At 37.2% G+C, this 26,651-nt stretch overlaps 2 protein-coding genes across 9 annotated transcripts in view; one reads left to right on the top strand and one right to left on the bottom strand.

Moving 5' to 3' along the window:
- LOC105039790 (squamosa promoter-binding-like protein 9) overlaps positions 1-12,039 on the top strand; it is a 36,127-nt gene extending 24,088 nt beyond the window's left edge. For 4 of the 8 annotated variants that reach the window (XM_073249630.1, XM_010916061.4, XM_073249626.1 and 1 more), the window contains exons 7-10: positions 1,103-1,238; positions 7,491-7,671; positions 9,041-9,619; positions 11,602-12,039. In XM_073249630.1, coding sequence (XP_073105731.1) covers positions 1,103-1,238; positions 7,491-7,671; positions 9,041-9,619; positions 11,602-11,922 — 1,217 coding nt within the window. In that variant the 3' untranslated portion in view covers positions 11,923-12,039. Of the gene's footprint in view, positions 1-1,102; positions 1,239-7,490; positions 7,672-9,040; positions 9,620-11,212; positions 11,439-11,529 lie in introns of those variants that run through there. The other 4 variants (XM_073249638.1, XM_073249637.1, XM_073249641.1 and 1 more) reach the window with 4 other exon arrangements.
- A 1,101-nt stretch (positions 12,040-13,140) lies between these two features.
- On the bottom strand, positions 13,141-25,458 carry LOC105039789 (ribosome biogenesis protein NOP53). The gene is made up of 12 exons (XM_010916059.4): positions 25,201-25,458; positions 24,055-24,227; positions 23,933-23,978; positions 23,814-23,839; positions 22,825-22,905; positions 22,550-22,660; positions 21,101-21,186; positions 15,997-16,116; positions 15,791-15,913; positions 13,832-13,898; positions 13,662-13,741; positions 13,141-13,382 (listed from the first exon to the last, which is right to left on the bottom strand). The coding sequence occupies exons 1-12, from the start codon at positions 25,370-25,372 to the stop codon at positions 13,373-13,375; spliced, it is 1,095 nt and encodes a 364-aa protein (XP_010914361.1). The 5' UTR covers positions 25,373-25,458; the 3' UTR covers positions 13,141-13,372.
- Between the last annotated feature and the right edge of the window lie 1,193 nt (positions 25,459-26,651).

The raw sequence follows: 26,651 nt of genomic DNA, 5'->3' as shown, positions 1-26,651 counted from the left end.
TAACACTTATACTCTGCTTTCAATTGGATCTAAGATCAGCAATAAATACCTGTTATCAACAAAAAAAGGAGAAGATGAAGATGCAATAAGTTAATTTCGCAAACTGCGATCAAATTGTAAATTGGTTCTCGAGAAATCAAGTCAACACAAGGTTAACTAACACACGAGTACATCCTATTAACTGTGAAGGGAAAATAGTTTGGCTGGCACCTTCATAAGCAGTAATCTCCAGTAGGATGGCCCTATTTAGTTTAGATTCCTTACTAGAGATGTTTATTATTTAAATTGCCTTTTTGCTGAAAAATATGGGGCACCACTATTGGAATCCAGACTTTCTACGTGGCCTCAAAAATGAAAAAAAGTAAAAAACTATCAACTTAGGCAGCGGCACCAAACTATTAATGCTTGACTATTGAGGATTGTATTGATTTATGAATTAGTATTAAATTTTCCAAGTTGGTAGTTTGTGTTGATCTTCTACATTTTCTAAATCAATACCATCTTCAATAGTCAAACTTGATGAAAAATTTAAGGTGGGTACTTAGGCGGCAGCAGCACCAGTTTCTCAGAACCATGCTAGCCAAAGGAAGGGCTCTTTCTACCCATCTTATATACTATCTTTACCTTCCATGTCAGAATAGAAACTTATTATTTGATTGTACAATACGAGATTATACGAGTTTGAATTCTTTATTTATAGGAAGAAACAACTACTTTTCTTTTCGATGAGTATTTGTAGTACATGGCATTATAGACACCCGTCTTTATATTTTCTAATTGAGAAAAAGATCCTTGAATATATTGAAGTGATACGTTGGCTCCTCTCCCATTCCCCCAAAGAAAGGTCCATTTCTTTCAATACTCCTACTTGATTTGTACTTCTCACAAATGATGAGTCACTAAAGATGAATAAGTTGCCTTGAATTGCTAACTTTAACGAGGCATATCTGCTACCACATATACTTGTTGACATCTCAAGATTGGAGTTTCTCGTCAATAATTGGTTCCTGCATCTCACTCCAAAGAATTGTGCTTGCATCTTGATAGAAAGCGATTTGTATTTCTCAAATGGTGTCTAAGATTATTTTGCTCATGAATTTAGATGCGACTTTGTTAAATAGCATCAGGATGGAGGTGCAAGTTCCAAGGCTTCATTATGTGTTTCCTACTTTTTTCGAGGCTGGCAAACCTATGGAATTCATAGCCTGTGGCAGTTATCTTGACCAGCCTAAATTCCGGTAACGTCCGGTAGATTTAAAACATTTTGCAGATGTATTTGTCTTAATATTGATTGTTTATCCTTGTTCCAATTTTCATTGCAGATACTCTGGCATAGTTTTATTCTTAGCATGTGTGATCATGTGATTATGAACTGCTATTTTCAGCCGACTATTCTTACATTTTGTATGCCAGTCTTGATATTTGTATGTACTATGACATTATTTTGTTATGCAGTTAATCTTTAACTACCAAAGTTGCCCAGTTATTTTGGTCAGAGCTGATTCAAACACTGATGGTGAAATTAGTATAAATTTTTACTACTTGATCAATAGCATTTATTTTTCTTCTAATCCATGTAACTTCTCTTATGCCTTACATGGATGTCACAAGTCAGATCATGCAAATGTGGTTGGATAGTGCATGTATAAGGTGAGTTTGATGTTATGGAAAATCTGTCACACTGTACACTATCACAATATGGTTTCTAGCGCTTTGCATGATGAGACTGTTTTGATTGGTTTTTTATGTCAGAATATTAGGTTGAGCAACAGAAGTATTAATATTCTGGAGATTATAATTTTGCTATTATTTAGTGATGACAAAGGGTGATTAAGACAGATGAATATTTGTTTAAAGCCAGCTTTTGAATCTCTTAATCCCTTGGGAGCATATAATTTAGAACCTTTGGTGAAGTTATTAGAGGATATTTTTGTTGTAATAAGACCAATATCACTAAAGGAGAGAGGCATTTGGCAATCAGGGCTGAAAATGGATAGGATATGGATCAAGTACTAATATATCCATCAAGGGTGGATATGCTGGTACTAGAACTTGTACTAGTTGTCCGATGGTATAGCATGGTACCGTACCAATAATCATGAAATGCTGTACTGTACCAAACCAGCCGATACACCCAATATCGAGTCGGATCGGCGGAGAACCGGTACGGTTTAGCCGGTTCAAACGGTATACTGACGGAGGAGGGAGGGAAAAAGAGGGAAAGTGAGAAAGAGAGAGAGAGGAGGAGATGGAGGGAGGCAGGAGCCGCGGGAGGCCGGAGGGCCACGGAAGCGTTCGTGGCTCGTCGGTTCGCTCGATAAGGCTTTGAAACGAGCGAGAAAGAGAGAGAGGGAAGATCATCGGAGATGGCAGCAGGTGGCGTTGCGGTGGCGGATGCAGACTTCGTCAGGGCTGGGGGAGGGGGTGGCGGAAGCGGTGCGGGCGGTGTTGCGATCGCGGAACAGGGGCTGTCACCTTTGTTCACGCAATCTCCCTTTTTAAAAACAAAGATCAACAGTGAAGCCGGTAAACCATTTATCGGTTTCACTGTTTAAAAGATTTTTAAAAAAAATTAAAATCAATGAAGCCGGCAAACCATTTGCCAGCTTCACTTAAGTTTCGTTAAAAAAAAAAAAGTGAAACAGAGGGGTCGCCCCTGTTTCACGCCTGTGGCGCCGCACGCGTAGACTGCACCATCTGGCGGACAGTCGGAGGCTGTCCGACGGTCCTGCACCCTCCCCCTCCTTTTCTTTCTTCCTCCCCCTCTCTATTTCTCTCTTTTTCTTCTCTCGGTTCGGATCCGGTGCCTTTGTCGGTTCGTTGCCGGTTCGATACGGTACGGAACCGTATCGAACCATACTGTCAGCTGGCCGAAATGGCCGTCGGTACTGAGACGGCGAATCTTGACCAATATCATATTGTATTGATCTGTTTTGGAATATCTCTCTCTCTTTTTTCAAATTTTGAACTAAAGTCGGCATATTGTTTGCTGACTTCAATTCAAAATTCAAAAATAAAAAAAGAGTTTGAAATCTTCTCCTTTATTCTACTCTCCTTTGTTCTGAAGTGAAGACGGTGGGAGAGTGGAGAGAGAGGAGAGAGAGAGGGAGGAACGAGATTGGGGAGAGTGGGGGGGGAGACCGGTAGCAGAGATTGGATGATGGTTTCGAAGTGGGATGTAGGCCCGAGTGTTTTGAAGGGGCCTCCGATGTTTCTCTAGCCTCCAAATATTGTGAACAGGTGATGGAGCCTTCGATTGAGGGTTGCAAAGTGAAGAGGGTATCGAAGTGGTTCTATTCGGCCAATCTTATATTCCGTGTCAAACTAGTGCACTAGTGGAGCATTAGGTTGGGTTGGGCCTATCGATGGAGCTTGGGAGGGGTGTTTTTTTTTTTGTTGGCACTTGCCCCTCTAAAATGGAACTCCTTGAACATGGTTTCTTAAAATAGACAATTTGGTTTCATTTACGCCCCTTCTTCTTCTTCTTCATATGAATTTAAGAAGTGGACGGCTATAGTTGGCTTTCCATGTTTGTTTTGGCCCTCAAAAGTAAAAATATTTTCTCAATCTACCTATTAACTAGGATTTCTTTTTAAAATACAAGTAGATTTGTTTATGAGTTGGGATCTCCATAGATCTCGTTTCAAGAGGAGCCAAACTACCCTTCAAATTCATGATGCATTCTAATTATTATAAAACATTAGATATAAATTAATTTTCTTTTAATACTTCAGCAAGTGCATGAGAAGAAAATATTTATTAGAGAGAAAGATGAAGAGTAGGAAGAGGCTGGAGAGATGCAGTCACATAAATATAATCAGATATTTACATTCTTAACTCTCAACAAGGATTTCTCCCTTATTTTTTTCTGGTGGGGTTTCTTCTTTCTTAGTATATTCTCAAGTCCTCAGTAATAGTAATTGCGGTTGCTTCTAAAATGCTCGATTCTCATATTTGTTTTTAGATTTTCTGTACAATGTTGTATTTTGACAACCGGATGGTGCTTGATGTAGAAAACCCTTTTTATCTTACTGGAAACAATGGCAATCTTGCATGCGCTAAATATATAAAAGATTAGCATTGCCTTGTTAGTTCAAGTGGTTACCATATTAGTAATTTTTTTTTAAAAAAAAGCTTATACTGTGCCTCCCTCCCCCCACCCCCCCCCACACACACACAAAAAAAAAGAAGAAAGAAAGCTCCGCTGCTGGTTGGGCCATGTTAATCAGGTCAGATCGGGTTGACTAGAAATTTTAAGCTAGAGGGAATGTTTGGGATGTTTTCTCTGAACTAATATTAATGGGGAGGTCGCAACCATTTGGAATATACTAACACTATTATAATTAACATGACTAAAGACATAATTGTTCAACATATAAGTAATATATCTGAAAAATAAATATGAATTATTTATTTATTGGATTTGGTCCAGGTTGAGTTGGTTTTGGGTTGGCTCAGGGTCGGGTTTTTGTTGGGTATAATAAGCTCAATCCAAACACCTCAGTTTGAGGTTAGGCTTAGATTCTTGAGTCCAAGCCCAACCTAAATTTGTAAAACCTCATCCAAACCATGCCCACCAAGTGGGTTGGATGGGTTTAGTTGTTGAGACCAATCCAAAGTGGACCCCTAATTTTCAATCAGCTGATGATTTGTTTGTATTCGGTTGTATCTTTTTTCCAATCCTTGCATGAAGTTTTGTTGATTTGCTCCATGTCCTAACCCATTTTGATGAAAATGGCACGTCTTTTTAGCAGCACAACTCTTTCTGCTGTTTCTATTTGCAAGTCAAGTAGAACTTCCACAAAAAATAAAACATTTACTGAGTCTAGCAATTATTTCCATTGAAAAATGTATGGCCAGATTGAAGTTGTCCACTATACCCTTGAAGTCTATCGAGAAGCCTTATTATAGTGATCAGCTGATCATGTTTAGCCTAATCCATTTTGGAGTTAAATTTTTATTGCAGTCTATATAATTCATAATAAAGAAATGTTGAAGGAAAAAAAGATGCAAAACAGAAGAACACGTTTTTAAGGGAGAGATGTGAGAAAAAAAAACGAGAAAAATATAGAATGACAAACAGTAATATTTCTCTTTTCTATTTCATCTTTTATGCATTTATGTTTCAAAATTCAAATGTCTGATATACTTCAGATTTAGAAATGACTGGTTACAATTGGCATGCGAAAAGCAGATTCTAAAAAAACCCAGAATGTAAAGAAAGTAAGCAGGCATCTGGTTACAAATTGCAGCCATCAGTATTTAGAGAACTTGGTTCAATTATTTACTTAAAAGATCCACTGAGAAGTTTAAATTTTGAGTAAGTTATCAATGGTGTGGAATCATAATTGAGAGCATTATGAGTTTTGAGATTATATTCAACTGGAAATAGAGGGAAAATTTACAAGAAAAAAGCTGTTAATCATTGAATGACCTAGGTACTCAATGGAGGAAATTACTTTATTTACATTTCAAACTTGGAGAGGTTTCCATAGAGTTTATTGTTGACCTTTATGAAGATTTGGATCCTTATTTTTGGATTTAGCAATCCTTAAGATTGAGCATTTTTGAAGTGCTATTGCTTTTATGATTTATATACATAATTATAAATCCTGATGGTGTCTCATGGTCTCAGAATTTGTTTACTGTAAAGGCACAGGAGTAAGCTGTTGGTTGTAGCAGGTGATTATTCTATTAGGTACTATATGTTCAAGGTTTAACAAGGTTTGTTTGAATTTGGTTGAATTGGAGATGTATTTTCTAGAGGAGATTGATTTAGTAGGTGCTGAGGAGTCTGCAGTAGTGAACTCAAGAGGCGAGTTTTCTAATAACCCATATCTGCTAGATTGAACCAATTTAAACTTATGTATTATTCAGTTAAAGTATTAAACAACAGTGTCTACTTGAAGTTGGATTAGATGTCTGGCAACAATCAGGATTTCACAGCTATTTTTTGGGGCTAGCTATCTATTAGCGGGGAGATTCTCCATTCGTCTCTTCTATCTTGGGTTTCTTTTAGGTATGTTTTATGTCTTGTGATTTAAATGAAATTCTTTGTTTAACAGGAGAGGGTAATTGAGGCTTTTGGGATTTAGAGTGACATCATACTGGTAATTTCTGCTTTAAGTTATTTAGATATGCATATGTTTTTTCGAACACCTGAGATTCAGTAAGCATAATGTGTAGTTGCAACTTTTCTTGGAAATGAGTTTCTTCAGATTTTGACTGAGTTTATTCATTATGTTTGTTCTGCTGACCTTCGAGCTTGTTGCTTGCTTGAGGGTTAATTTTTAGAAGAGCTCTATGTTTGCACCAGCATGGGGGTTGGTGAAGCTGGGTTCCTAGCCAGTGTAGTTGGTTGTAGATTGGGGAGTTTACCTTTTATGTATCTGGCTCTCTCATTGAGCAATAGGAATCTGGGGAAGCTGGTTCCTAGCCAGTGTAGTTGGTTGTAGATTGGGGAGTTTACCTTTTATGTATCTGGCTCTTTCATTGAGCAATAGGAATCTGGGGAAGTTGGATTGGTAACTGCTGATTAGCAAGGTCAATAAAAGACTGCATGAAAAGGAAACTACCCTGCGTTGGAGGAAGGTTGATGTTGATCAATTCAGTTCTTTTTCTTTATTCATGCACTTGATGTCCATTTACAGGATCCTGAAGTGGGTAGTGAGAAGATTGGACCAGATTAGAAGAGCTTTTCTTTAGAAAGGAGAGAAGCTCAAAGGGCTTTCTTGCCCTATGAACTGGAATGCAGCTGCCATATTTTCCTTGGAAACAAAACACAATCAGAGTTATGTTTAGCTATCAGTTCTTCTAAGATTGGGGTTTTACGTTCTCAAAATATCAAGGGGAGTTCTGTTGGGAGTGGGGTAAATTGGAGAGCTTGTTGTAGTTGCAAGAGGTTGGGGCCTTAGTATTGGACTCTGTTTGTAACTTCAAGGGCTGTGTTGTTTGCCCCTTCCATCTCCTCAAGAGAAAAAAAATCGGTTTGTTCCTTTTATTGCTTGGGCAAAACTCTACTATCCTTGCTGATGACTAAGAGTAGTAATTCAACATGAAAAATGTTCAAAGCAATCCCTTTGATTCTTGCATATTGCTGCAGTTTATATTGGTTGCCAAGGGAGAACAGTTCCATTCTGTTGTCTGTTGAAAAGTTCATTGAAGTGAATTTTTGACTCCTATCAGTGGGTTATATGTAAATGTTCATATAACGATGCCTTTTTTGACAAAATTCAAATTTTATTTTAACTTCCCAAAACTTCTTTACTTGAGTGAGGAACTCTTGACTTTAATCTTCAGTATCTTAACAATTTTTATATTTGGGGCGATGAGTGTCACAGATTTTGTATGTTTTGCTATTCTATTACAGTTATCTGACACTGTTTCCACCTTTAGAGTCTCCAGTTCATTTTAACTGTTATAGTAAGTGATTTTTTTCCTTACCAAAAGAGTAATTGGTTATTTTTAGTAATTATCTGTTTTGATGGTAGATTTCTTGTGTCCTTTGCTGGAAAGTATCTTTCATTAGAGTCTTGTCATGCCATGTGTCATAAGAAGATCAGTGAATGCAGTGGAAATGGGGTGGGCTCTATTTCAAGCACAGAGCATGAAGTGTTCAGGATAAATATAACTCAGACAGATTCAGAAATTTTTGGCCCTGCATTTATTGAGGTTTGTGTATCGTGAACATTTTTCTAAATATTTTTGCTGAAATTGACCTACTATAAATTGTAATTCTTGTCTACTAGTTGTGCTCAGCTCCTATTATGCATTGTTAACTTTAAGTGGCAATTGCTTGCTTGATGCTTCTGTGCATGGTTTAAAGTGTCAACTACTCTTTAGTTTATGTCATTGGTGTACCTAAGCATAATTACTGTAGGATGCTTGAGTCCACAATACCAAATGATGCAGGAAGAGAATTTTTTTCAGAGATCTAAAAGATGGGATATTCAAAGAATAAAAGGAATAAAAGTGTGGGACTCTTCATTGCAATAGATAATTAGTGGAAAATCCACCAAGCAGCTTCAGCATTTCACTCGATTAGTATCTGAAACATCAATGCTACAGTCTACAATGGTGTGGTGCTATTCTTCTTGATGTGCATATTTCATGAAGGAGAAAGTAATCAACAATTACATAAATAAGTTCAATTTATAATATCCAGTTCATTTGTTACTCTAAGAGACATTCAAAAATCTTACTAGCTCAATAAATTAAACATTAGGATAACAACCTAAAATAATTAAAACTGCTAACTACATTTCTAAGTAGGAAACAGGTAAAATGGCCTGACCGGGAAGTGCTGAAATTATCGAATAATATGTTTCTGAATAACTAGTAACCAGTAGTCCCATACCATGACTTTGCACGCATTTAATCACAACTGGAATATATTATGCATCCACATATTAATTAGATGATCACAAACATGATGGAAAGCTTATTCAATAAGCTTTAAAATCAGTCAGTGCCTTTTTTCCCAAATGCAAACATTAAACTCTAGTGGCTGGCATCATTACTGGTTTACAGAACCAGTTGGCTACGTGCCAGCCCTGAACTCAAGTTGGTCTTGTCTGCTGTAGCAGCAAATTTCATCTACCTTGTACCTGACATGGTGGTACTTTGTTAAGCCCTCCTCACCCATCATTACTTCCAAAAATTAGGATGCCATAAAGTTCATCTTAAACATTGTCATGACTTCAACTTGAGTACGTTAATTTCATGATTGTTCAATATTTTGAATTTTATCTGGCAATTAACTGAACTTGCTGTCTTATGGTTATTCTCTAGGCTTCAAGTACATGCATCATAATTACATGCTATACATGCATGAGCTCTTTTCTTTCCCTTTTTTCTTGTGTACACTGCACTAGAGTTTAAAGTTCAGGCTGCATGCTCACTGATTATAGCTTCGTAGTTTGGTTTAAATAATTTCAGATTTAGATTTTTATTATTTTAGTTTCCACTGGGTAGTAGATTGTCCCTAGGGCTGGTCTGTGTCATTAAAGCCATTCAATAATCTGGTGGCTTGTTTTTGTAGGTCGAAAATGAATCTGGAATATCCAACTTTGTCCCCATCCTCTTTGGAAACAAGCATATATGTTCTCAGTTAAAGAGGATGCATGGAGCATTCTCTGAATCTCTCTGCGCAGACAGCAGCATCTCTCAGACCATTGATACTGTTGCAAATCCAGGCTTTTGCAAGGCTCTCGTGTTAAAGCAAAATTCAATATCTGAGTTACTTTTGGATATTGCATGGTTGCTCAAGGAACCACGGTTAGAGGAAACAGAAACACTCTTGAGTTCAACAAATATCCATAGATTAACTTGTTTATTAAGATTTTTAATACAGAATGAGGCCTTCATTTTTTTGGAAGAGATATTACATTTTCTGGATGTGATTGACTGGGAAGGCTTAGACGACAGAGTAGATAAAGCTTTAGATGTGGATTTAAGGCTTTTCTTGAACTATATGAACCATGCAAGGGAAATTCTGCATCAGAGAATTCCACATGATGGGAAATCAGAGTTAGATATAATAGACTCCATTTCTAGAGCTTCCATGCCACAAAGCTATGCAATGAATGATGGGAATAATGCAGTGCCTTGTTTGAACCAAGTAAGTTTACAATTTTTTCTAATATTTATTTTTTTGGGGTACACATTGTTCTTTTTTGGATAGAATTTTTCATGACAAGTTCAGTGGAATGATTTTTTTGATCTAATTCTTTGTAATATTTATTTTTATATGTGAACATTTACGGTGGTTAATTAAAATTGACATAGATATTTTAACTAGTGCTGAGCCCAAGCAGTCGTTTCACTTCTGTTAGATATGTTGCACATAATTATTTTTTTACAAAATGCAGATCCATGATAAAATAATTTCCATATCAAATGTTAAAATAAGAAATGATATCAGAATTGATATTTGATTTAAGTTGTTTTTTGAAATGCGGAGGTTGCTGGTTGGGTCCTTATTACCCAATAAAATAGTGAGTGAATTTCAGGGAAGTAGAACTTAGCTTATCGAACTTCTAAAATAATTAGAGAAGTGAAAATGCATGTATTTTCATGCTGCTCCTGTGCTTGTGTGAAAGATTTTTCGGTTTATGAAGGCAATTGTTCCTTCCATTCCCATATTTTTCTATTTGTTTTGAGCCTTTAGGTGGACTGAAGCTTCTTGTGCAATGAGTAGGTGTAGGAGTGCGTAAGTGGTGGCTTGCATAAAATTAGGATGCCTGCTTAAGAAGTGTAAGTATATTGATACTAAAGCTTGTAAAAAGATTAGTAACTGGTTTTCATGTTTTAAACCATTATCAGTTCTAATTCTTAGTGGCTGTAGTATACTAGTATTAATTGCTTGGTTGAAAAGGAAATAGTTATTTGGAATCATCTTGAAGCAGGAGAAAGATTCCAAAGCAGTAGAATATTTAGTTGCTAATCTGGATACTTTAAAAAGGAAAAAAAGGTAAAATTCTCTTTACACATAATTAAGTCCATATATTGGGATATGAATTGTATTTACTTAAAAGAGTGGAGGACTAGGGTGTCATGTTTTCTGCATTTAACATGCGAGGTGAAAATGGTGGTGGAGGTTTGTGTGTGAAGCACATGTATGTGGATATTTGATGTAGCATAGGAACATGGGACTCGAGGAATGAGGGGAAAATTATGTCTTTAATATTGTAACGTGGAGGTGGAGTTAGGTTATGATCAGCCATGTTTTATGTGCATATCTTTCAGTTAAAAGTTAATATCTATTCAAATACTAGCCCCAAAAGAAACTACACAAACCTGTGCAACGTATATCTATTATATGCAGATATACACATAGGTAAATAACATTTTCCTTAATTTAACTTGCTTTTGTTGGTATTCTAATTGGTATATGATGAATCTCAGAACATGATTTGCTTATTTTTCCAAATCCTGCATTCTAAGTCATATTTAGCATGCATGCTCACCAAAAACTTCAGTTCTTCCACATATCTATGAATTAGTACTTCGACTGAAGCTGGATTTATTAATTTATACTGTGTAATAAGGTTTTCTTCAATAATTGTATATAAAAATGAATTTGAGTGATAATCTAAACTGAACAAATAAGATTAGTCAACAAATCGACATGTCATCATGTTGCCTACATGCTCTACGAATGACAACATGGTTGCATATACTTATCTTCTTTTTGATCAAATTCTGGAACTAGTTTACTGTTTGGCTTTAATGACCATCAAGCCAAGGCTCTTGGTAAAATGCTTCACTAAAGGAGCAATACAAGACAATCTCATCGAACCCAGATCTGCCAGACTGAGTTGTGCAAGTAATTGCCCAGATCTGTGATGCAGCAACGGTCATCTCCAGTGGTAAATCATTGACTAGCTGCATACGAAAAAATTGTGCAGAACCTGTCATTTAAAAAAAAAAAAGAAAAGGTATTGCACATGTATTCGAATTATTATATTCTACTGAGATGTTTGGCATTATCAGTTAGTCTCTAATTGAAATTTGCTTGTTTTTTGTCAGAGATGTGGCTTGACGATATTAGGCTGAATCACCATTTTATAGCAACTTCAAAACCGGCTTTTTGTGTTGCAGAGTATGGAGAGAAGGGACAAAGATGGTTCAGGGTCAACAACAACTCCAGCTACTCAAGCAAATGATGAAACTGTACCACTTCTAACTAGAGATGGAATATCTGGACAGATCTGCCGGCTGAATTCAGGTACAAGATGGACATCGGAGTCTTGGGGCATCTTCCCTAGCACAAGGACTAGCATTCGCGCTGCTTTATTTATAACAGGGAGTGTTGTACTGTGCTTTGTGGCATGTGTTGCCCTTTTCCACCCTCACATGGCTGGGGAGTTTGCAGATTCTCTAAGGAGGCTTTTATTGACTAGTCGGAAAACGTGGAATTGAAGACAGCTTTCCTTTGCCAAGTTGCACATTGTACAATTACCGAACTGTAAGTACCAGGCTATTAAATCTGTTGATGAGTGGAGCAGCGGTATAAATGAAACAAAATGCATTCTCCAACGCTTCCCTTTCTTTTTTTTTCCTTTCCTCCATCATTCTATCGACATCTGCCTCATATTCGAGGGATTTCCATTATTTCCAGCTGAAAATGATTTTTTTTTTTTTTTTCCTTTCCTCCATCATTCTATCGACATCTGCCTCATATTCGAGGGATTTTCATTATTTCCAGCTGAAAATGATGTAGAGATTTGGTGGTAGCGGTGGTGGACAGAATACCCTATTCCTCGTTCCCCCTGATGCGTGCTTCTAAATTTTTTTACTTCTGCGTGTACGTCACCATGTTTATCAAGTAGATTTTAATTAGAACATAACGCAGTCCTTTTTTTCAGAAAGAATTCACGTGTAAGTAATTCATGTGAAAAATATAATCTCCTGTCGTTACCAGCGCCCTCCATGGGCTTTTATCCGGGCAGCACGGGTTACACTTGGTCTTCTTACTAAAAGAGAGGGATCGGAATTGGTGCTTATTAATCTATGGTTGTTTGTCCTCGGTCTGTCTTTATTATCATCGGTATTTACTTAAATTAGAGCTTAAAGAAGTTTACTTAGAATACCTACTTAGGTCCATTGGAACAAAATCAAATCAAATACGTTCTGGAGCTGGTCTTATTACTTGCAAAACAATGAACTGGCAACGCATTAGAGATTAGACTTCTGAATGAACGAAATCACCTCGCAAAATCATGGGCTGTTTTAAAAAAAAATGAACCCCGTCCGCAACTGAATTTTTCCACAGGTGAAGATTTTTCAGCGTGGAAAATGGACCTCCCACGATTCAGAAGCGCAAGATTTGCAACGAAACAGATCGCACAACCATTTCGCAAGGGGCGAAAAGTTTAATCCATCGTATTGCTACTCTTGCAATCCTTGCCTAAGCCGCAAACCCCCACCATAATTGAAATTAATAACTGTAATATCCAATGTTATAATGGAAATTGCAGTGCATGTTATTACCTATCATCCAACGATACGCAGTCACGCCCTGAAGCTTCTGACAAAAGAGAACTTACCATCCACGTATCTGCTTTACATCGCCACAAAAGAGACATGCAATCCAAAGCCTAATATGAATTTAAAGGTCTGGAGCAGGCAAGGAGGTCATTTGATACAAACAAAATTCTGTACTCTTTATGAAAATTTTCATCAATCCAAATTACCTGAAACGTACTCAAATTCCACCATCCACTGCTGAATATTACTTCTAAAAGTACCGAGGACGGCAATCAGATATTACATTGACAAAGAAGGCAAAACCACAATCTCCTGCTTCACTTGAGCAGGCCCCTCCATCGCATATCCACTCTATTACATGTGATCCAACCACAAATAATGTCTATTTCCTTCTGAGAGGTAAACAAAATGCAACAGTTAGATGAAAATACCCGATAAAAAAGTTGACATTTCAGCAAGCAAATAGGCTGACTAAGTTCCTTTTTTTAAAAAAAATTATGGCAAACGCTAGATGCCATACATTCAACAAAAGGTTATTGGTGTGGTATGTGTTAATTAGTAACTGGTTCATATTTGGAAAAACAAGCATGCAAGAAACTACAGGGATAAGATTACATGTTGCATGGGGCAAAGGTCAGAAGCAGAAGACACAATAACCAATCAATACAAACCTTCTTCCTTTAGCCTTTGGGACAAGCAAACCCCGTTTCTCAAGGCTTTTGAAACGATCTCTTGCAAGAGTGCAACATCCCTTAACAAAATAATACGAGCGTTAAAATTAGATGTATCCAAGAGCTGAAACTGGAAGGAATCAATATATGAATGAGAACCTAGTAAGTACCTTCAGCTTACGCAGAGACCCAGAGATTTCTTCAGTCAAAAGAACCTGAAGAGGAGCTGGTTCAAATCTGCAAGGGATGAGGAAAAAAATTAAGGAAACCATAACTCTGGGAAATCAAGAAATGGTGAGAAAATTATGGATTTTCAGAAAAGTCTATTCATCTTAAAATAGAGATAATTTCACAATAACCAGAACAAAGCCCATTCCGGCAGAAAAAGCCGATGGCTATCCACATCAATCAGCACGTGAGAAGTACTCAATTTGGTTAACCCATCAGATGCCGAGTACAAGATGGTCCATACATCTGCTTCTTATCAAGCCAGGGTGGCTTGCAGCTTTCCTCTTCCCTCGTCTACAATCTGGCTGTTCTTGCATGTATCTCATCATTAGGTGCAGGTTAACTCCACTATGAGGCAGAGTAAAAGCTTCCACTTCAGAACTAAATACCATACAGCAGAATTTCGAGACTTACATAAACATGATTTATATTCGCAATGAATCCAGAAAGAAACTCACTGTTATCAAGGTTTGGAGCATGGCTCGTTGAATCATCCGAACGTTTCGAGCAGTACCGGCCGCTAACTGGGACAGTTCGGCCTTCCGAATCGGAACATCGGACAAGGGAAAGACAGGAAGGGAGGGAGGGGCAAAGGCCACCAGAGGGCCGGCGGTGGCCCACCAAGGCTAGAGTTCTTCGTGGCTCCGTGTCGTCCGATAGAACGTTTAATCGAGAGAGATAACAAAAAAGAGAGAACAAGGACTCTGGAGGGAGGCGCAGTCAGCAGAGAGGCCACCAAAGGGCACTAGATGGCTACCGTGGCCACCAGGCAGTGGAAAAGGCGCGAGCAGAGCCACGACCATGGATCAAGGGCAACTGCCTTTGCTCATCGCATTTTTTTTTTTTTTGAAACGATGATGAACAGTGAAGCAAAAACCCCTATTTCACGCATGCGGAGCTACGGGCCGTGATTTCGCCATCAAATGGCCACGACAGCCTTTCCACCGGCTTCCCCTCTCCTTTTCTTTCTCTCCATCCCCCCCTCTCTTGGCCATGATTAGGCAGAGGAAGTGGAGGCCTTGGTGGCCCTTCGAGCGTGCCCTCGGCCCATTTGTGGCCACCACCATCTCCTATAACTACCCTCCCCCTCCCTCCCTCCCCCTCCCCTCTCTCACTTTTCCTCCTTTCTGGTTCCTTTCTTTACTCCTATGTCAGTTTGTGCCAGCCCGATATGGATCTGTACTGACTTGTACCCTGGTACCAGGTCCACGGACCTTGGTTTGGAGTACTTATTCCTCAACCTATTGTCATCACAACCTGCAAACTTTCCATACTAGTTGGAGCATTGCCTTGATTGTTTGATCCATGATATTCCATATCGGTCCAAACTGGCTGATACACCCCGTACTGTATCGTACCGGTGAGAAACCAGTCCGGTTCAGGTAGAATTTTTGAAAAATGGCTTGAACTGGACCAAACCAGTCAGTTCGATACGATATCGGCCCAAACCGTCTGATACCGAGTGGTTTGGTCCAGTTCGATTTGAAGCCGGTTCGATTTGATTTTTTTTTTTGTTGGGTGGGATTTTTTTTAATTTTTTATGTCTGGTATGGTATGGTATGATATGGTATGATATCGTATCGGTCGGCAACCAGCACGGATTTCGATACTGAGTTCGCAAACCTTGGTCTAATCTCTTAGTCTTGTAGACAACTTGGATAATTACCATTTCAAAATACTAATTTCTTAGTAATAACATTGGGTGAACTTGAAAATAACTGAATAAACATTAAATTCTGCCAAAACGAACCAAGTAAATCTTCAACAGGCCTACCAGAACCACAGTCCAGACAATATGTTCTTTAACAATGCTTTGGCATATAACTTCAAGAAATTCTTAATGCATTTATGCAAAATCTAAACAGAGTAGAGCAATAAAGTTGATGAGTTATGGGATGTACTTGTGCTTTCCTAGGCGAGGTGGAGCTGCTTTTAGTCTTTCTTGCTTAGCGACAACACGTCTCATATGTCTTCTGTGCTTTTCTTCATCCTCTTTAGCTATGTCTTTCAAGATATCTGGTAAACTGCAGTAAATTGCCGAAGACAGTGAGCTAAAATTCCTCATTAAAGACACTTCACATTCATAAGGATGAGGACAGATAAGTGCCTATCAATTTCCTTATTAAGATTCTCCAGCTTCTCAGCTTCTGCTTCTGCTTTTAGCTGCTCCTTGTGTCTGGCTCTCCGATTTCGCTCCACTTGAGTTACCATTTTTGTTTTTACCTTTCTGCACCCAGAAGAAAAATAGTTGTTCTAATGAGCTTGCCCAAAAAACAATATGATTTCAAAGCACGAAAAAGCTAATCATAGGCACTTAGCAGGGTGTGATAAATTTATTTAACTGCATAAAATTCAAGCATCAGATTTGCCAACTTGATGTATGTGCTTTCTACATTATATAAACTAGAGGAAAGAAAGAAGTGCAGTAATCTGGTGAGTTTTTCCAGTGTCGACTTTCTTGAGTAGGGTAACAATCTGAAATTCCAGAGTTGTCACGATCAAGGGCCATTTATTTAGTGGAGCACCTGGTATCTAAGCAGCTGCAAGAGTGCCCAAATGCTTCGACAATCTTGAAAATTAGTGCAAATGAAATATTTTTCCAAAAGTGGTTTGATGCATCATTGCAAACCAGCAACATCAAATCGTTGTAAACTGTAGCTTTTCAACCTTGTTGATAAATAAAGTTAAATTTATCTCTACAGTATCATCATGCAAGATCAGCCAAAACAGTCTGAATAACATAACATGACTAAGCCAATGATCCTAAGAAACTCTCTTCAATCATTTAGGTTTCCTGAAGATGGATGACCTATGAATCTAACAAATTTATCTACATCTTCTGATTAATATTTCTCACTTCAATAGCCAATCTTCCAAAATAAAAAAGATCGAACCAACATTACCTGAATTATCTTTTAATATCAAAAAGTAAAAAGAAGCCCAGACACAGCGTGCTACAAGATTTTACTCTTCAGAAAGGACTGATGGAAAAATATTAGGGGAACAGCAATGATATACTAATGTCAATTTAAAAAAACTGAAGTCATCATGCATATTTATGATAGCCAATTTAATAGAACCGTACTTGTACATCATATAATTGTTCCTAAAATATTCCCATGCAAGAATATGTCAAAGACTCAAAGTATGTCAGAGTAATGGAGAATCTAAATTCAACACATGCAAGGCTATTAGTTCTTGCTATTTAATCAAATAAGTCATTCAATATGAGAACTTGCAACATTTAATGCCCCCTTGGAATTGCTTTTGGAGGCGATTTTAAAGTGTTTGGTAAAAATTTTGAAGCAGCTTTCTAACTCCTCCAAAAGCTGACAAAGGTCTACTACAGAAAAACTCCAAATTAGAGTTTTTGGGCAAAAGCTCTACTTGAGATTTGTGGGGAGGCTTTTTTTCCTAAGATGAGAGACCCGTGTTCAAGTCCCAATAATGATTCATAAAATAATTTAAAAATAATCTACAAGTTAACAATAGTTTATAATAATAGTTTTTTAATTTTACAATACAATAACAATATAATATAATATTATAAAATAATAATATTTGAGCATTATCATCGTTATTATTATATTATAATAATATAATATTATTATACGATAATAATATTATCATATAATACTTTTATAAAATATAAAAATAATGTCATATTATCATATTATAACAGTATTATTATCATATAATAATATAATAATATATTGTATATTTTTATAGTAAAAAATTATTATTAATTATAATATTTAAATTAAATATCAAACAAATAATTTATCAATTAAAAATATTTTATAATAATAATTTTTGATATATAAATAGTTAGATAATCAAATGTACCATGACATATTTTTTTTATCATCATTTTTTAATATTAAAATCACTTTCTCAGTTTGATTATCAAATATATGTTAAAGTTTCACAGCACTTTCTAAAATATAGTTGCCAAACAACAAACAATTTTTTATTAAAAGCACTATTGCACAAAGCTTTGCTACCTACAGGCTACAGTAAAGCCATATGGGCCTAAATGTCTATAATATTCAGTCTGAGGTCTCTCCTTTCATTCTTAAGCATTTTAGCTTAAATCCATGAATGCAAAAATGCCTGTATCATACCAAGTCACATTCCAGTATGCATTGACATAAACATACACATAATGATCTCTTTAGATATGATCAATCGATTGCTATATGATTCTATTTCTCTCTCATTGAGAACATCTTGGGTCGAATTAACTTGAATACACAATGATTTGTACCAAAACTCCAAGAATTTGCACTTCCGATATAACGTGAGTTCTTTCATTAGGATGAAAGATACAAGAAAAACAGGAAGGGAGAGTAATCCATCCCAAAGGGGGGAAAGAAACCCTTGATTATCACCCAATCATCAAGACTAATATCCTCCCATATCTCATATAGTTCATGGGATCAAGGTTTAAAATCCCGTGGGATAAAGGTGTCCTAGTTTCTCCATGAAACGAGATGCTCTGTTGTCCCGTCTCGTCCCGACAGCAGATCTGATCATGCAGCCCAATAGATATCCTCTATATTTCTCTCCTTCTTTCCTTTCTTTCTTTCTTCTTTTCTTTCTTTTCCTCTATCTTCCTTTCTTTTCTTTCCTTTTTCTTTCTTTTTCTTCTCCCTTCCTTTCTTGTTTTCTTCTTCTTTCCTTTCATTTTTCTCTTTTCTTCATCTTTCCTTCCTTCCCTTTCCTCTTTCTTCTCTTCTCCCTATGTGAATAGGTTTCGGAGTTCTGAACCTGTCCCGATCCCATTTTCTCACAGGAATGGAATAGGATGGTCAAGACGTCTCCCATCTTGTTGGGACGTAAAACCTTGTTTGGGATGATGGTTGGTGCCCTCATTTCCTCATGGCATCAAACTTCTACAAAGTCTGTATGCTCCTGTAGCACCTTCACCTTGGATTCATTACACTCATCTTTCACTAAGACATCTGAAGAAGGACAAGCACTAACAAGCAAAGATAACAATCAGTCAATCATTCATTGTACTCTGTCAACTATCCCAAGTTTCGTCAAGGGCAACAGCAAGCAAATACCTCCACCTTGGATTCATTACACTTATCTTTCACTAAGACATCCAAAGAAGGACAAGCACTAACAAGCAAAGACAACAATTAGTCAATCATTCATCGTACTCTGTCGACTATCCCAAGTTTCGTCAAGGGCAACAGCAAGCAAATATAACAATTAGTCAAACATTCAACATACTCTGTCAACCATCCCAAGCCTTGTCCCTGCAACAGCGGAAGTCAGCATATCTCCTAAACATAACCTCAACTGCATTCAGACATGATAGTTTGTGTGAGAACTTCATCTCTTCAAAGCAGAAAATACACTCAAGCCAATTTCCTGACTGTACATTTAGACCATACTGATCATAATACTTGTAAACCACACACATTCCTAGGGGGACATTGGAAAGACAAAGATTACAAGCACATAGAATGTCAATTACTAATAGTAACCTGAATATCATCATTTTCCCCAATTAAAACATTATTACAATTGAAAAAAAAAAAATTTCAGAAAACCATTATTTTTGCAATTTTAAAGTAAAGAAGTCAATGACTTTCCTAATTAAAATATTAAATAATGAGATTTATGAAAAAAGGGGTGGATTTTGGGGTGGATGAATTTCTGATTATCCAGTAATAAATGAGGTTTGGTCTGGCAACTCAGATAAGTCTGCTATTTGATTGAAACAACTAATTCTACTTCAATTCATGCATTGATCATGAGATTTGTTGAAGAGTCCGCATAGATGCATCTGTCAACAATTTCAGTGTTTTTTTAAGAAAATAAAAAAAAATTTGTCAGGGAATTCCCTTTCCAATAAAAAGGCAGAGTGGGAATATTTCCATCCTAAAATGATTTTAGAACTCATTTCCACTTCAAATCAAGTCATGCAACTTTAACTCATATAAAAAATTGATCGAGGTAGATATAATGCAACAGGGGGCAGTTTGAACATACCATAAGCTTATCCTGGAGCCATTGGGAACTATCTACAGCGGCACTCTTCTAGGAAGACATAATAATTCCTAATCACAAACTCGGTAAGGTTCTTTCATCACATATATGTCACTATGATTTGAAAGGAAAATTCTATAATTAATTTCTTCAATACAATGTGGTTAGACATACAATCCACCAATTGGGTTAGCAGATAGGGCTTGGACACCAAGCATCAACTCATCTATACAGGGTGGGAGGAAATTTTGGAACTGGAAAACAAGTTACAAATCTAATCCATCAAATTGTGAAATGGAGGATTAGGAGGGATAGAAGAAGGAGACTTGTTCAAGGACACATATAAAACAGTTGACAATATCATCAAGAATATTAAAAGGATCCCATGGTTTTCCACTACTTCTGATGAGGCCAAACTTTTAAAATGGCACTACAGTATAAAGCACTATTTGCAAATCAAAATGCATGTCTCAAAACTCACGACTAAAACGATACTTGGTCATGGATTCACAAGATTAACTTTGAGGTCAGCAACTTATGCAATCAAACGACCAAAAAAGGTTCAGTTTTGAGGGATCAAAATTGATTTTTCAAGTTCAATTCAAGTTAATTAGATTGAGGGATTCATAAGGAAGCATAGAGAAGAGCTTCCACTGGAATCTTCAGACCACCACAGCTATCCCCTGACACCCTAGTCATGAATGTTAATTCAAGAACACAAATTGCCGGGCCCCATGGCAAATGCCTACTACAAAATTGTCATTTATCTATGTAAGAATAGAGATCTTGCTGGCATGAAAACATATCTTCCACCAACACAGACCTTGAAATCAGCAAATTACATTTCTCAAGAAATTAAAAGAAAACAATATTTCATTGGGCAACAGGTTGTCATGGCCTCAAATTCTTTTGAGAAGTAATATTGCATCATTTTCTTCACAAAACCTCTATCATCTTTCACAGAAAAAAAATGATATGATGGATGCTGTTAAAAAGCTATGAGAATAATTCAGTAAAATTACCAATTTATGTAAATAAAATCAACCCTCAAATATAGTTAGAAGCCTTATGATATTAAGCTGTGTTCTACATGAAACAAATTCTCCGACCATATATCTTAAATACAGCATCTTCTTTCTCAAATGGTATAAGTCTTCGATTAACAGAACATATGAGCATTATGAACAAGAAGATTTAGAATAGCAGACCTTTGTGCATGCAATTCATTGCCAACATCACCCTCACCCTCTTCCACATCACTTTCATTGCCATCATCTGCATCCAGAAAAAATTTCTAGAAAGAAAAAGGTGTTAGCAAATGAGAGCAACTACATGTTTGTATCAATGTATGAATGTGCTATCAGCTAATATCTATAATTATGACAGGGTTCCAGCATTCCAGAACTGCCAGGTGCTTCTTCAACTCATGCACCTCTTCTCCATTTGGAGGAGTTTCATACAAATTAGTGAAGTAAAATTGAAAAAAGAGTATTTCCAGAAGGGGACAGATTCATGCAAATTAATCATAGTATTGGATTAGAGATCTAGGAAAATACAAAATTAATTATGGCTTAAAATCTCAATTTAACAGTAAAAAGAATCAGTCAACTTTTGAAGGCACAAACTGGTGTATATTTAGGCATATAACTTATCTTTTCTACAGTTTTCTTAAGTTGGCTGTGGATCCTACATCTTTTATTTTGTAAGTTTTAGTTGAGGATGGCAATATACTCCTTTAAAGTTGGGTGGTGACCCATTGAGCCTCAAATAAAAAGTTTAAGGTGGATTTTATAGGCTCTAGAAATAATTAAGACCCTCTTCTGTTTTGCAACATGACTTGATTAGCAAGTAAAAAGTAGGTATAGAATTTACTTCATCAGCTAATGTCAGGGTAACCATGTACAGATTGTATTTTTGTTTGTACTAAGATATAAATGACCTTTAATTTCTCATGGTTAGATCCAAAACAGCCTAACAGGATTTCTCAGTTCTGCCTTGTCCACTTCTTCAATTCTTCCCTTCCTACAATACACAGGATCAACAAAATATTGCAAGTAAACAACATCACTTCTTCCCTTCTTACTATACAAAGGGTCAGCAGGATTTTGCAGGTAAGCGAAATTTGCATAACCAAATATGCATATAATAAGAAATTAAAACCTGCTCTTGCAACTGAATTATCTTGAGAAATTTTTTCCTTTCAACCTACTTTCCTTTGGAGCCTGGCTGCAATCAGGAATTTGGGAACTGGTGCTTTACACATACCAAATGCAGATTAGTTTTAATGCACCCAACTATCATGGTCAAATGATCATAGAGATACAATGGGAATTACACTGTACAATCACAAGATTTGGAGACACTCAGTGGTTCCACATGGAAAAACCTATAAGCTAATGGTTGTGGAGAGCTTCCTTTTTTATGCATAATAATAGCATATTTTTTCTTAACCTCTGTAAGGAAAAGAAAAACTAAGAAGAATTGAAAATGAAACCTCTTTAATATCAACTAAAGAAACTAAGAAGATGAACTAGCTGCTACCTCGTACACAAATCTTAATTCACAAAATACCTAGTTATCTTCATATCAACCAAGCCATTTTAATCTTCTACTTATACACGAGAGAGAGAGAAAGAGAGAGGAATTACTACACTCACATCTTCTTCTGCCACTATTTCACCAGTAACAGTAGGTGGCACTGGTTGAGGCCCCAATTCTTTTTTGTAAATTTTTTGCATCTCATCTGCAACAGCTCGGGCCAACGAATCCTATATCCAAAGCAAGAAAGCAAAACAAAAACCAACTGACCCTCAAATCATGGACAGAACTTCAGAAAAATGAGACCATCTTATCTAACTAGCCTCCAACTGGCCTCTTCGATGAGCTACATATAACTGGAATGTTATAGCGCATTAGGAAGTCCACGAGATACCTGATGAGCCTCAAATGGAGGATTGAATGAACATCCTGGGGGCTCCACTTCAACCGCCGGAATAAGAGAAGTGGAAGACTTCTGTAAAATCCCAACAATGTTATTAACGAACTATATGAATTCCATAACTTCAGAACAAGGAAAAAAAATATGAATTCACCCTCTTAAGAATCTTTTAGGCACAATCTAATCTTGAAAATGACAACAATGAACTTATGTGGGAAGCTACAGGTAGAATAACAGGGAAAAAGTCAAACAGTGATCCAGACAGTTGCCGCATGATCTTTGCCCATGAAGAAAGCAAGAGATCACCAAGCACCTGTCTGTGCTCCAGTCATAATTGAAATTTGCAAACAAAATGGCTCTTGTAGGTGCATTTTCCATTTTTGGCATCAAACTTTTTCATTGTAGCTTTTGAATCAATCAATTGGGAGAAGGTAACAGGTGGATCCATCTCTTCTGCATTTTCTGTTGGGTTGATGCTTTCAGCACAATAGTGCTGCCCATTGAGCCACGTCTTTCTTTTCACAATACTCCCTGTTGCTACAATTGACTTTAGTGATATACTTAACATCGCCTTCAAAGGAAAAAGGATAGTATAGCCATCCTTGCATGGCCTAAGAACATAGTAGAGGTACAATGCCATCATCATGGCCATCACTTGGACAAAGCATGTCATGTATAACAAGGTGCACTATGCAACATTAGGTAAATCAAGATCTTAATTTCACTTTCCTTCAAAACTACTGGGAAAACAAACAAGTTCATGAAGCTAATGGTTCATGGCATGCAAGGAGACAAAGATCACATGAAAAGCTTCAAGTTGTTTAAATTTACTGTGGCAGTATTTTTTTTAAGCACTTCCTAGATGGAAATTGCATGGTTTGTGCAGCCATGTAACTCTAGGCTTCTTCAGAAGTACTAAATGTTTAAATCATTTATTTGTTCAGGAGTCATCAGATCATAAATATGAGATATAATTGTTTCACCTTTTTGGCCTTGGCATGCACTTCACCTGCAAAGTTTGAAGGGAGATAAAAAAATCAAAATGGAGTCAACATTAGGTATTATAATAAAGTAGCGTTGAACATAATAGTCATGGAAGAACCTTTTTCGTTCCATATGTCATGGAGTGTGGTAGCTGAATCCTCACCCTGAAGATATCAAGAACAAATAATAAATAAAAAAAGATAATTTCCAGGCCTAAAACTTCTCTAACAGATTGCATACCTTTGAAGCATTTTGTGTTTCCGTTTTTTCTTTCAGAATCTCTTTTCTTTTCTTTTTTGACTTTTTCAATGTTGAAGATGGTACGGGTTGCACAAAGGGATTTCTCTGAAGCAAGCTCTCATAATGAAGAACTTTCTCCCTCTTCTTTTCAATCTTCCTTTTGACAGGAATATCTGTAAAAAAGACTCAATCAATCTCTCAAAAAGATTATTTTCAATGAGGATCAGCAAAAACAGCTTGAAGTAGAAAAATTTCCCAGAAAATATCTAGGAAAAGCAATTTCACAAAAGCTAAAACGACATGGTTTTCCTTAAAACTAATAGAAGACTAGTTCTGCAACCTTTTCATTGTCAAAACAATATGGAACCAGGAAGTTCCCCAACTACAAGAAGTCACTGAAGTTATTAAGTAGACAGCAACCTAACACTTTCCTGGGTCTTCCTTGTTTAGTGAGAACGTCAATATGGAAATTATAAGCACAATAGACTTAAGGAATTGAATTGATGACAATTCGACCGTATGGCCAACCAGTCAATACCGACCATGCATTCTGCAATTTTTTTTTTTTAAAGAAAATCATTCAATCACATCCAAATTGCACTGGAATCTTTTTTCTTTTTGTCATGCATTAGTCTTTCATTAGTTTCATTTGTAATCGAATTCACTAGTTTTTCTAACCAAAAAACAAGTCATATTCTCCATCAAAAGGTACATGTTGATAAATAAAAATTACAAAATAACGCATTAGCCATTGACATACAACCAATAACTGTCCTTATACATAGTGTAAACCGATACCTCCTAGCCCTCCTGTTTAGCCACTTGCTTTCCACGTCTCAATTTCTAATACAAAATCTAATTATAATTTCTATCCCCAAAAATTGGATTTGTCTTTTCAGAAAAATCCAACCGGAGAAATATGTCCATGATCTCTCAAACTCGCAACCAAAGATCACCCCAGAATCTCTCAAATCCGCAACTTTAGCAAGAAAACCAAACATATACAATAAAAAAACAGACAAAAAAAGAGGGGTGGGGGGGGGGAGGGAGAGAATCCAGCTAAAGCAGGAAGAGAACGAACAACGTTCGAAGAACAAGAAGTAATCCAAAATATATGTCTAAATTCAGTGGAGGAGGAGGGGCTGCCTGTGGACTTGTCGACGTAGAAGAGGGAGTCGCTGGGGAGAGAGGGGAGGGAAGCGGCGCCGCTGAGGGAGTCCTTGGTGGTCTTCTCGAAGTACTCGTCGATGTCGTCCGTCTTGATGTTCGCCCTCCATGCCTTCTTCCCTTTCCGCGACCCCTTCGCCGTCTTCCCCATCCTCTTTTTCTCTGCCCCCAACTCTAAAGAAACCCTTCTTTGCGAGCAAGCGAGCGAGCGAGGAGCGCGAGGAAGAAAGGGGTTAGGGTTTTATTCGGTCGGCCCGATATAGCTGGCGGTCTACTTAACTTAGGGCAGCAATGGGTCAGGTTGGGCCGGTTCATGTTTACCCAAAATGTAACAAATCCTAAAGATTATATTACATGACGAACATGGGAATAAGCATGTCAAACCTTTCAAGCGGCCCGCGTTATGATACCTCATAATAACCTTTCAAATTCTCAGCTATTCTCGTAACACCCCTATTAACCTCTTTATTAAAAATCACCATGCCCTCATAATATTTGAAAAAATTATGATCTTTTACCCTCAAAGCACCCAATAAGTATGGAAAGATTGTGTGAAAAAAAAAAAAAGCCTAAATAAATAAGAAGAGGAGGAAACTTTCTCATGGCCTCAATAGCCCACATTATACTAGGTATATACTTGGTTCCCTCCAAAGTGTTTGCTATATTCTCCTTGATTTTCTTTTCATGTGCTGATGCCTTTTCTAGTTTCTAAACATAAAGGAGAAGACGGAGGAAAGGCGTCCCAACTACAGAATTAACAGTTATTTCCTCTTCAGCTTTTTAATTCAATAATTTCCTCTGTTTTATGCTTTCTTTGTGCTGCCATTTCCTTGAGTTGAACTCTTCCATGACTCCTGTTGCAAGAGGGGAAGATTATGAAGAGTAGGAAGCAACTAAAAAATCCAGTCATCCATGCGAAGAGACACCTTTTTCTCCCCTATTTTTCTTTTTTCCAAGGCTTGCTTCATTCTTATTATCTCTTGCATTGTCCTCCCTGGTTTAATCAAGGTATGCATAATATTTCTTGCAATAACCCCATCCACAATTCTCAAACCGGAAATCTTATGCTCTTCAAGCAAAGCTAATGCAATGATGCTGAAGACCAGCTTTGAGATAACCCTCCATCAGAAGCGAATAAACAGAATCATTTGGTTGAATCCCCCTAGTTTCCATGTCAGAAAGATGGCTTCTTGCTTCATCAAGCTTGTTAGCTATAACTAAAGCATTTATAGGAGCATAAGTTTCCACCTTCCACATTCGAGCAAACACCACTCTAAAACCACCTATCAAACATCCTGACTACATTCACAAGGGCTCGGCGTCGGCGGCGGCGGAGGCGGAGGCGGAGGCGGAGACCGGAAAGGGCCGGAGGAAGTCCAGAGCGTGGGAAAGATCGCGGTTGGGGCCATGCTGGGAGGGAGGGGGGAGAG

Source organism: Elaeis guineensis, chromosome 1, assembly GCF_000442705.2.
Source record: "Elaeis guineensis isolate ETL-2024a chromosome 1, EG11, whole genome shotgun sequence".
NCBI lineage: Eukaryota > Viridiplantae > Streptophyta > Magnoliopsida > Arecales > Arecaceae > Elaeis > Elaeis guineensis.
The sequence above is the reverse complement of the archived record's forward strand: the minus strand, read 5'-3'. Positions and strand labels throughout refer to the sequence as shown.